At 37.8% G+C, this 12,592-nt stretch overlaps 1 protein-coding gene across 2 annotated transcripts; it reads left to right on the top strand.

Moving 5' to 3' along the window:
- Positions 1 to 1,302: 1,302 nt before the first annotated feature.
- On the top strand, positions 1,303 to 6,143 carry LOC147618819 (uncharacterized). 2 transcript variants are annotated; one of them, XM_086774490.1, is made up of 3 exons: positions 1,303 to 1,721; positions 2,476 to 2,804; positions 5,868 to 6,143. In XM_086774490.1, exons 1-2 carry the CDS (start codon positions 1,470 to 1,472, stop codon positions 2,773 to 2,775), a joined length of 552 nt encoding a protein of 183 aa, XP_086630616.1. In that variant the 5' UTR covers positions 1,303 to 1,469; the 3' UTR covers positions 2,776 to 2,804; positions 5,868 to 6,143. The 2 variants fall into 2 exon arrangements, with proteins under 2 accessions (XP_086630616.1, XP_086630617.1); XM_086774491.1 differs by lacking the exon at positions 5,868 to 6,143 and having other exon boundaries at positions 2,476 to 2,858.
- Positions 6,144 to 12,592: the final 6,449 nt, after the last annotated feature.

The following is a 12,592-nucleotide window of genomic DNA, read 5'->3' on the forward strand; positions in this document are numbered from 1 at the left end:
TTTAGAACAATATATTAGTTGAGCTAGTTTTGAGAAAAGCTTAAAAAGGGTCCACCATGCTCCCATTTTTTTAATTGGAAAGGGATTTTCCCAAAATCCCTACTATGATCTTATAAGGCTTTAAGTTGAATAGTTGGTCATTTTATATAGTAATAAAAACTAATTTCATAAGGCTTTAAGTTGAATATTTGGTCATTTCATATAGTAATAAACACTATTTTCATAAGTTTCTCACTAGATGATGCAAATATAAGCAAAGGGTTCATAAATTTGTTGTTTTTTTATCAATGCAGTTTTGAAAGTTGAGACCATCAGCTTGTGTTCTAAATAAATTAAAATATTTAGATATGAATTCTTGACTGATTATTTGAGTGGATACATTGACTTGTCACCATATAATCTCACACTACTATCATATTTTGGGTGCCAAAGACTCAACAACTAAAAAGAGATTTTAAGAAGGAAATTGCATTGAATTAATTATTAATGCAATAATTTTTTTGTCATGAAAAATTCATCTCTCATCTTTTAAATACAATGTAAGGTTTAGGAGAAATTCATAATGAGTCAAGGTCATTTTTTTATTGTATGTAGGAACCTACTTTGTAAATATGCATGTAGGAACCTACTTTGTAAATATGCAACCTATTTGGATTTTTTTATTGCATGTAGGAATCCACTTTGTAAATATGCAACCTATTTGGATTATAGTGTTGGATATACCTCTACTTATGATGATTTATCAATTATATTTAAGGTTAATTATATTATTTTAATCTTTTGTGTGCATGCTATGTTGATCTTGATTAGATATTGTAGCATGCCTTGTTTCCACCTAGATAGAGTTTATAAGCAAGATTGGAAGATCTTGTGTATAAGCTATAATACCATTACTGGCCAAGGTAATGGAGAGGCTGCCATTTGGAATTAGGATGGCTACTTGTATTTATACTCTTTCCTTGGAATACAAAGGGTCAATAGAATACAAAGGATCACTGTCAATGGAAGGGATTTTGTCCTCTTATTTTTTAAAAACCTAGGATTTTTTTTCCTCCTCTCCTTGTGCCTTGGAAGTTGGTTGTATGTAATAATAGCAGATAGATGTAACATATATATATATATATATAGCAAGTTTTTATTTTATATTTTAGTGTAATTTTGGATGGCGGGCGTGACGCCGACTAATACTTGAACTTTGGAAACTTGGCCTCCGCATTGATGACCCTCCTCCCACGGAGTCCACACCTACACATGTTCCCCCTTCTTCTTCTCTCATTTATGTTCCTCTTCTTACATTCATTCTCATGCTCAAAGCAAATTCGTAGCCTTTTGATCTGTGACGACCTGTAGCTAGCTTTCTCCTCGCTCATCACTGTGCTGATCCGCCTAGCTACTTGCTCTCTGAGTAGAAAAGCTTTGTTTACTCGCTCGCTCTCCACGCTCGCAGCACAAGTAGCAATATAGAAGAAATGAAGAGGCTTATCATCAATTGGATCTGTTCCCGCCACAATCAGCCCACTACTTCACCTTTTGAATCACAATATGCTGCCGCTGATCAGACTAGTAATCCGCCTGTTTTCGAGAACAAGGAAATAACTACACCATGTTCTTCTCCTGAATCAACTGCTGCCACCAAATATCAAATCAATTTGCCTGTTTTCGAGGAGAAGGAAACGACTCTACAGAACCTCCTCATATCGTTGGCTGACATCAGAGAGAAGGTTCCTATGTATAGATGTATTGATTAGCGCATTTGAATAAGTCATGTGCGGAGCTTATTAATCTTATAGGAGGATAATGTTTTTCGTGAGCGTTCAGTCGATCCTTTTTTAATACCCTTCAGCTCGGCCATCACACTTCAGCTCGGCCATCATGAGCACGCGGATCACTCCTCAAACATCATGAGCGGGCGGATCACTCCTCAAACATCAGTCGTTTAGCGTCGCAATGGGATTCAGTTTAGCATCGCAATGGGACTGCTATAAAGGGCAGACCACGTCCTTCATAGAGACGCTCCTCCCCAAAGCTTTTACCAATGAGGCAAAGGCAAGTGCTAATACGGCCGATGTTTGAGGAGTGATCCGCCCGCTCATGACGGACGAGTTGAAGGGTATTAAAAAAGGATCTATTGAACGCTTAGGAAAAACATTATCCTTCAGCTTGGCCGTCTTGAGTGGACGGATCACTCCTCAAACATCAGCCGTTTAGCGCTGCAATAGGACTGTTATAAAGGGCAGACCACATCCTTCATGGAGACACGCTCGAAATCTTTTACCAGTGAGGTAAAGGCAAGTGAGCTCGTGGCGTTGATAATGAGTAGTGACCATATTATCATTTGATGGCATGCCATTATCACATGAGCATCTTCTCCTTTTGATTGATGGTTGCATGGCATGCCATTATCACATGAGCATCTTCTCCTTTTGATTGATGGTTGCATGGCATGTCATAACTCCCCTTTAATGTGTCATGTAGGTTGCTGAGACGAGTAAAACCCTACTTTTGCCTATACTGAAGGAAGCTCTTGGAGGACTTGGCAGAGTGCATTGGATGGCTTTGGGGTTCCCTTTGATCGCTTGGTCACTTGAAAGGATCGACACCACTACGCAGAACTGGAAGGATTGTTTACAATTTCTATGCAAGACAGTTTCTCTATTGGTATGGTTGAGTGAGATATGGCAAGCTAGCACCAAGGATGATGACATCAAGGTTCTCCAAGATAGCGTACAAACAACATTCCAGTGTGCTATTATATGTAGCTCCATGGTCATGTAGGGCGATGGTCCCAAGCATCTTTGGTTAAGGTAAGATATATGTAATTAAAGTAGTTAGGCAATAATCAGTATTTCTGAAAGTAAGCAAGGACTCCTTCGCAATGCAGACTTTGTCACCTAATAATAGAAGTTGTGAGGTTTATGTTAAGATTCTAGAAATGGGATTGATCATGGTGAAGGACATAGATTAAGCAACATAATTAAGGTGGATTAAATCACACTAAAAACTCCATGACTAGAGAGAGAGGGAGATTGCACACTCAACACTATTCTCTTGTATTGCATATCACAATGAACCATACAATGATATAGGCTCTCTAGCCTTATCCCACTTTACACATCATCATCCATGTGGCAACTCCTTTTCCACTCTTTTGGTTAACACTCAACCACCATACAATATTACATGTGGCATTCCTCTCTCACCACAATATCTTGCACCTCTAGGGTGCTTTCCCACATACACACAACATCACGATTACATCTCTCAACACCCCCTCTTAATCGAGGTGTTCCACAACTCACCCATCACCCATCATCCATATCAATGTAGCATTGCACAATGACAATCGCTACCTCTCAACACTCCCCCTCAATGATACATTGGAGTGTCCATCAACCAAACATGTGTGCCCGTGTCTACCATCTTAGACACTTAGTCCATTTTGAGCCGACTCGCTCACAGCGGAACCACTGAGTTCGATTTGAACGTAGAAGTTCACCAACCCATGCGCATGCACCTCACACGTGCATCGCTCTTGCACACATCACAACAACCATTTTGAGCTTCTAGGTGAGCTCGGGCATGACGACCCTCATACCATGGGTGAATGATACATATCTTGTTTTGAGCTTTAAACTCGGGTACGATTACCCTCATAATCATGGGTGAAAAAAATACAATCATTTTTGGCCGAAGCCGGGCAGAGAACCCAAGTATGTGTATAATCAATTACCAAGCATGTGAACAAGGGCTTTATAGTGTTTACAAGAGTGTGTGTGAACCACCATTAAAGCTTTAATAAGAACCAATAGAAAAACACAATTTGTTTGTTTTGTTTTTTTTTTTTAACAACATGCCAAATCGCATCATTGCTGGCAGTTGTATAGCGGTGAGTACTAAGCCTTCTCTGCTAGGCGCCAAACCAGACCATGTGGGAATTTGCAATTATGGGACCAGGCTGAGTCGTCTGTGCTGGGACCCGCGCCTTCGTGGTAGGTTATCTTCTCCATGGTTCTGCTATGACCATCGCCATGGCTGGAGCTCTCATCAACTGTGGTCGCCTTCAGTCTAGTTGCTACTGTCCACCTTGCCTCTCTTCTTTGATGTTTGCTGCTTGCTACTTCTCTGCTGGAGCTTATCCAGGCTCCCATGGTAATCAACCTCCTCACTCACTTCTTCAGCTTCTTCTCGGCTATTCGCACCTGCTGTGCTGTATTTTTGACCACAACGCAGCTTCGGTGTCACCCAATTTTCTTATTTTTTCTAATTGGTCCTATATTCCCTCCAAGGCTTCTTGCCTGTTTTCAGGCTCTATCTCAATGAGGGCTCCCCGTATGTACCCCCGTATCGGTACATATTCTCTGAGTTCCGGCCATTTGCCTAATAACTCCTTTATTTTCCGTAGTTTTTTAGCCTTCTCCTGGCTTCTTGCTGCACCCTGCTCAGTGAGCTCTACTGGCTCAGGTGCACATCCCTGCATGGGCTCTATTTCTCTGTTTGCTTTTGGCATATCTGCTTGCAGGTTCTTCCCATCCGTGCAAACTTCATTGCAGCCGTTGACATGGCAACAAACATAAGCTCTAATGTGAGTTTTTCCAACTTGCATGCATTCTTCTCTTGACAAAGCATGCACTCAAAGAACTCTTAGACACAGCTCCTTCTTGTTGCCAAAAATGATTTGCCTTCTCAACCTCCTTCATAAGGTTTCATCATAGCCATTTACATGGCCATGTTGAGCTCACACACGAGCTCCATAACTGCTTGCCTCTTCCATCTTTGACAAGCAAACTTTCCATGCGGCTTCTCTCACAAGGAAACCACTCCAAGGGTGCCTTCAACCAGATTTCTCACAAGAAATCTCTAGGTGCCAAACATGTGAAGGCTATTAAGTGCTTCCACCATTGTTGCCCATCTTCCATGAGCAAAACCATGAGCATCACTCTTTCCAATGTGCTCAACCATGGACTTCTTCCAAGCCCATAACCGCTTGTCCCTTCTTAGACAAGCATTGCACCTCTTACACTCTTTGCTTGGAAGTAAAGAACCTTGGGATTCTTCCATCCCATCAAGCAACCCTTATACATTGAGCATTTTTCCATACTCAAGCACAAAACTTTGAGGCAAAACTTCACAAAACCAACCTTCTTGAGGGATAATCAGCAACATATCTTCTCTTGGCAGCTTCTCCTTGATGATGATGAAGACTCCATAGCCTTCATAATGCTGAAATCTCCATTTTCAGCTTCCTTGATGATGAGAGCTCTCCATGTTGCAAAACTCCATTTGCAACTCTCTTGGGCAGCTTCTATGCAACCTCCTTGTTGCAAATCTCCTCTCAAATCCTCACAAATGCAAATCTCCTCTCAAATCCTCATCACAAATGCAAATCCAAATGATAATATGAGTGTGCATAATTTTTTTCTCATAATAACTGAAAATAATGCTTAATCAAACAAACACACAAACAAGCTAATATACATAATAATCACCATGACCAAGAGCCCATTTGGCTCTGATACCATGTTAAGATTCTAGAAATGGATGGTGAAGGACATAGATTAAGCAACATAATTAAGGTGGATTAAACCACACTAAAAACTCCATGACTAGAGAGAGAGGGAGATTGCACACTCAACACTATTCTCTTGTATTGCATATCACAATGAACCATACAATGATATAGGCTCTCTAGCCTTATCCCACTTTACACATCATCATCCATGTGGCAACTCCTTTTCCACTCTTTTGGTTAACACTCAACCACCATACAATATTACATGTGGCATTCCTCTCTCACCACAATATCTTGCACCTCTAGGGTGCTTTCCCACATACACACAACACCACGATTACATCTCTCAACAGTTTAGGTTCTCCAAGGCCTCAACGATCAAAGACTCAATAGCCAGTTTGGAGGAGGATTTGGATGGAGCATCCAAAGAAATCAGAAGACACATGGAACTAATTGGGCTTCATGAGGGTTCAAGGCTACATCGTCAATTTACCTTCACTCCCAGCGATGGAATAGGTGCTATGCATCTTGTCTCTATACTAGATCCCAAAATAACTGTTTGTGGGTCATGACTATTTTTTGTTGCTGGACCGTCTAAACCATATCTATTCTTTCTTACTGAATATTTTATAGTGGTATTATAATGGTACCAGTCCCCACAAAATGTAAGAACATAGTGTCTGCTCTCTTCCTTTAGGGAATTAGTAACTACATTGCTCTGAGAAAAGAAATGCAAGTAAATGATTAATAATGAGTGACCAATTGAAATAGCACAATTTTACTCTCAATGGGAGAAAATGGTAATTCTAATAAGGGGAGGTAGTATCCCTTTAAGAGTTATTGATCTTGCATGTACTCTTGCTGAGAGGAATAAGAGAAGGTAGTATACTTGTGATAGGAATAAGAGAAGGTAGTATCCTTGTGAGAGTAAAAAAGGAAACAAAATAAATGATTAACAATGAGTGACCAATTGAATTAGTGCAAGGCTACTCTCAATGAGAGAAAGTGGTACTCTCACTAAGAGGAAGTGGTAATTCTAATAAGAGAAGATAGTATTATCCCTTTGAGAGTTAGTGATCTTGCATGTACTCTAACTGAGAGAAATGGTAGCATCCCTTTGAGAGATAAAGATCTTGTGTCTACTCTCACTATTGAGAGGAAGTGGTACTTCTAATAAGCGAAGGTAGTATCCCTTTGAGAGGAAGTGGTACTTCCAATAAGACAAGGTAGTATTCCTTTGAGAGTCAATTATCTTACATATAACAAAACACTTTTACGATGACCAAAGTGTGTGTGTGTGTGTGTGTTTTACATTTACAATTCATTCACAAGACAATGAAATACAATAGTATTATATAATCTAAACCAACCCCTTCACAAGGAAATGAAATACAATAGTATTATAGAATCTAAACCAACCCCTTCATAAGGAAATGAGATATAATAGTATAATCAAATGAATCAAACAATAGCTTATATAAGTACAGAAACATATGATAAAATTATTGTCTTACACTATGGGAGGAAATGATACTTTTATAACTATTTGCAATAGATTATACGTGTGTGCTGTCGTAACAAAGTTGAAGTAAAGGAACCACTTAGCTTAAGGACATAATCCTAAAGGGGATAGATTATTACTTGCCACTATATAAACATGAAAGTAGGTATTAGTATACTAGTTTATAGAAGTGCGAAGTCATGTTCCAGTACCCATCCCCATTTATTATCAATGTTAAAAGGCAAAACCTTTCACTATGAAAGAATAGCACCAAGTCAAGAGCTATGCAAGTAAGCAACACGGCAGTTTTTAATAGATGAGAAAATTTATTTTTTCACAAAGTAAGATATTAAAAGCAAGATTCCTAGGGATTTAGGACTAATAAAGATAAGAATATATATAGGCACACAAAATCTTTAATATTGAATATCAAAAAGATTAATGCTTTTAATAAGAAACACCTTGTCAAGAGAATTGTAATGGTGGGAAGAGAAAGAAAGAGAATGCACTCATAATGGACTACCACATGCACTCATGATGGAGTACCACATGCACTCAAGGGAGTACCACCATAGCCATAGAAGCATAGAGCTCCAAGAAGTATGATTTGATTAGTCCAAATGATAAGATGCTCCTAGTTACAATATATTCACTTAATATACTTGCCCACCTTTTCACACTTAGCAAACGCCTAAAAAGATATATTTATAACCCTATCGTGCTACCAAACTAGTCTTAGCTGAACTAGTGTTTACTGACAATGCAAGATGCCATTAGTAGGTATGACTCACGAGTTCTGATATGTGTTTGTACTAGGGTTATTATGGTAGAGCTTGTTTTGCATATTGTGACTAGATGTCCTATTGGGATTAAACTCTTTGTGGAGTAGTAGTAAGCAATCATATATTTGTAGCAGGTTTTATAAAAGGAGTCTTACACTGGCCTAGATAAGAGCTAATAGACATGAATAAATACTATGAAAGGATTTCTAGATTTAAGAATGTCCTTATAGAGGCTTATTCTCCTTATGCATTTGTGAGGACATTTAATTAAAACACTATATTCGTGAGTTTGGGAATTTTCCAAGTCCCATTTTTTGAATACTAAAAAGGTGGGACCTGGATAACATGCCTATAAGTTTCTCAAAACCATATCATGTGACCTATTGTTGGAAAGCGCTTGGAAAATGGAATCTAGTGAGCTATAGAGCGCTCAATTCGGAGTAACGGTGTTCAAGTTATGATTAATCCAAAGATTTGACCACATGTCCCAAACTACTGGGAAATTTCCATATTCCCCAATATGGTGTTTTAAGGGGGGAAGTATGGTTACATCTCGACCATCCTAGGAAGCATGTGAAATTAATGTGGACTAATCTAAGATTAGGGTTAAAGCTAACCCAAAATTAGGGTTAAGACTTAGCACAAGTGTGGGGCCTCAAGGGTTCACACATGGGCTAAGGGTGCTAGCAAGAGGAGGTCTAGATTGGTCATAAGGTCAATAAAGATATAGTTAAAAGCCTAGGCTAACAATGGCTAAAAGCTTATAAATAAAGCATGAAAGCTTTATAGTAAGGTTATTACTATATAATCTTTGTAATTAAAATCATGACACTTATAGGGAGGTTATTACTATATAAGTGACCTAGAGTCACTTGTTAGACATAAGAGGACAAGTATCCATGTAGTAGTGTAGAGATGCGAAGGCACCCTGTGAAGGATCTCAGGGCCATGAAGTTGCAGGCATGTGGTTCTACTTGGTGGTATGGGATACTAGGTTGGGGCTACATGGCTTGGCAAGCTCATGAAAATCTATGACCTGTGGCTCAAGGGTGGCTTGAGGTACTAAACCTACAGTTGAGTGGTGAGTCACTAGCCATATTCTATGCAATGGGTTTTGGCATCGGGTCTATGAAAACCTTGCTAGGGTTTCCCACATATTTTCACTATTTCGATTCATCAAGGTTCTATGTTAGGTGATCCTAGGGCATGGCCCAAATTGGGATGTAACATGGTTCTATTAGCCAATCAACCTGTAAGCATGAGTGCGATGTGGCTTGCATACAAGCATGCTTGCATACATGCATACTTTTTGACTTGCAAGTCTATTAATCAACAAGAATGCAAGTTGGAAGCCCACAAGAAAGCATGTAGGAAAATAATCCCCAAGTATGAAAGTTTATTAACATGTGAAGACTTCCTAGCTTGCACGCTTGCAAACTTCTTAGCTTGTATGATTGTGGACTTCCCTGCTCCTTAGCATTTAAGTAGGCTTGCAAACTTCTCGGCTTGAATGATTGTGGACTTCCTTGATCCTTAGCATGTAAGTAGGCTTGCAAACATCTCATCTTGCATGCTTACAAACTTCTCAACTTACATGCTTGCAAGCTTGTGGAATTCCTTGTTATTTAGCATGCAAGTAGGCTTGTAAACTTCCTAGTTAGCCTACTTGTAGGCTAAGTGACTTATATCCTTGGTGGAATCCTAGATTTGAAGCTAATGTATGGTTTGTAAAATTATATGCTTTTTTATTGGATTTCATAACGGTGTGCTTGTTGTAGGCTAACTTGAATGTATACTAGTGGACCAACTAGCTTGCAAGCCATTAGCAATAAGCATGTAAGCCAACTAGCACACAAGCATGTAAATTAAAAATTCTACAAGAATGTAAAAAGGTAGTTAGATCACAAGCATCTCGATTTCTTGGCTTGTGGAGTAATTAGCCAACAAGCATGGAAACTGATAAGCCCACAAAGCATGTTTGTTATTATGCTTATGAGAGATCTCTTGGACCACTAGATTACCAACAGAAGAAAATAAATGAATCTATTGACCAATTAATACTTTATTGTTTATGCTAAACATACATAGATTCTCAAATACACAAGTATAAGTTTGTCTCAGGAGAGCCACTTACATGCATCGTGGTTGCATCTTCTTCGATATCTACATGTCTCCTCTGCAACCTCTTTCCCATGATTGGAAGCAGGGTAAAAAACAAGACACTAGTAAAATAGTATAAGTATAGATGGGTTGGTAGATGTTTTTATATATGATACTAAAAATTTTAGAAGCTTGGGAAAATCTTTAAAGTTTTTTATCGTATATGGTAGAAAGTAGTGTACTTTTGGCAAATTTGTCTGTAGAACCCACTAAAAACTAGAAAATTTGAGGCAATATTTCCTTAAAACATTTCTATTGAAATAGCCCAACAATATCAAAGACCCCTCTAAGGACCTACCTAGATAAGATCAACGATGCGATTGGCCATATCATCATAAGCAGAGTCCATAAAGGCCATAACATCCTCAAAAACCTCCCCTATGAAGCCAACATCTACTAGGACCTACCTAAGTAAGATCAACAATGTGGCAATTTGGCAGGATACCACCAACATTTTCAATGACACCAGTTCTATTGCTCAGTGATGATACATTTTCAATGACACTAGTTCTATTACTCAATGATACCATCGACTTATTTTTTTTAAATTTTTAAACTCATTCTAAGGGGCATACTTGAAGTGAGATGTGCCATTGGGTGTGTCTATGCGATAGCTATAAGTTTTATTGATGATAAGATAGTATCACTAGACCCCCCTATAGGTTGTAGTGCATGGTCCTAATTATGTATAAAAGCCAGCCACCATAAGCCTTATATATATGGGTAGAGATCGGAAATGGGTAGCCAAACAAAGATAATTTGTATATATACAACTTTTGATAATGTGAATGGGCAAATTTAGTCATTTCTCAAGTGCAAAGCTTTCTTGTTTATCTTGATCTCTTACCTTATTGCTTGCTAGATTATAAGATACATGCTTCTATGTGAATGTAATATGTTGAGTGTACATGCTTGCTATCTTGAGAGTGTGATTAAGAATGAGTGGAGAAGAAGGTTGTTCAAGCCTTCTATCTTAACCATTCCTTTATAAAAGGATCACTTAGTTATTTGAGACTAGAAGAAGGACTCAAAAAAGAGGGATTTACATATCTCTTGGCCTCTTTAGCTTCTCCATTAGGGATTTCCATGATCTAAGATATGCAGTGTCTATAACCACTAGCACTATGATTCCTTTTTGGAGAGAAAGAAGGTTCTTGGCATGAATAAACGGCCCACAAATGTTGGGGATTGAATTATTCTTAGATGAAGTAAGAAAGTAGAGCTATCTTATGTTCACAAATCTTATATTATTCTCACTTTATCGTGTCCTTGGACGTAGATCCTTAGTAGAATGTTAGGAGATGTGTTCTAAAGTAGGATTTGAGTTCTTTTAAGTGAGTGTTTATGCTATTTAGTTGTTTAAGAGTGGATTTATGTGATTAAGTAGGGTTTTCTTCTACCCTCCACATCTTTTATATTTTATGTTGATTACCTTGTCCTATTCTTTATATGGGAGTGGTGGAATGAAGAGCAAGATCTCTCGAGTGTGATTCAGATAGATTATCTCTCCACTTGGTTGATTTCATCATTACTATGAGCATTAATCTTAGATTGATTAAGCAATTAATGCACATAAGCATTTATATATATTTTTTACCAAGATTAGTTTCACAATTATTCATTTTTATAGTTTTTTAAAATTGAGTTTAAAATCGTGACATTGGACTATTGCTAAGCAACCTTATCATGTTTAAAAAAAATAAAAATATTAAGAAAAATCATTTAAAAAAAGTGTTTGCTGCTCTCTCTAGAATTTTCGTATGATCGACTAAGATCCGGATTATCCAAATTCATGTCATTCTGAATCATCTAGATCAAGATCATTGAATTTACATCTAGATCTATACTACTAAATGAGAGCTGAAAATTGATTGATGACCATGGTAAATTATCTTTGCCACACACTTCACTCGAGCATTAAGAAAGGGGGTTTTCAAGGAACCAGTAAAATATTCTCTTATAAGAGGGAATGAAGATGATTAAAGACCCCTGCTCTCTATACATGGAATGTACATATAAATTGGCATGAGCTACCACCATTAATGCATTGTTGGATTGTTAATCCCAAATTTGGATTATGTACATGATTCTCCACATCCAATGTCAATCCCCGATCTTAGTTCAGAAGTTTGGATTACCAATCGTACTTTAAGTCTAGATTGTCAATTGTACAGAAAATTAGATCATTCAGAGCTTGAATCACCTATCTTTTTGACTTGTTACCTTTTTCGGATTGAGTGATTCCAAGGTCAGATCATAGTCATTTTCCAATTTTTGATCCTTTCCTTTTCAAATCCTTTTCAAATTATACCATTTATTCTGATCAATGATATTATATGTGAATCATTAAGATATTTAGATCATGGCATTTTCAAATTGTAGCTTCTTGATCAGATCATTCAACATCGAAATGGGGGTTATAAAAATGCAAGTTTTAAATTTTGATCTTTTAGTCCCAATATGGGAAAATTGTGAGCTTTTTCAATAATGTATCTTCACTTCACATATAATCACCCCAAAGGAACACTACTAAATTTTCAAAGTACAAAATTACCTTGTTTATATGCCATCACATTAATAGATAACCACCATCAATACTAAATGTCTACAACTCACCAAATAAAACTTGTCACTTCACAA

This window comes from Cibotium barometz, chromosome 34, assembly GCF_041138505.1.
Source record: "Cibotium barometz isolate CiBa-2024 chromosome 34, ASM4113850v1, whole genome shotgun sequence".
NCBI classification, from domain to species: domain Eukaryota; kingdom Viridiplantae; phylum Streptophyta; class Polypodiopsida; order Cyatheales; family Cibotiaceae; genus Cibotium; species Cibotium barometz.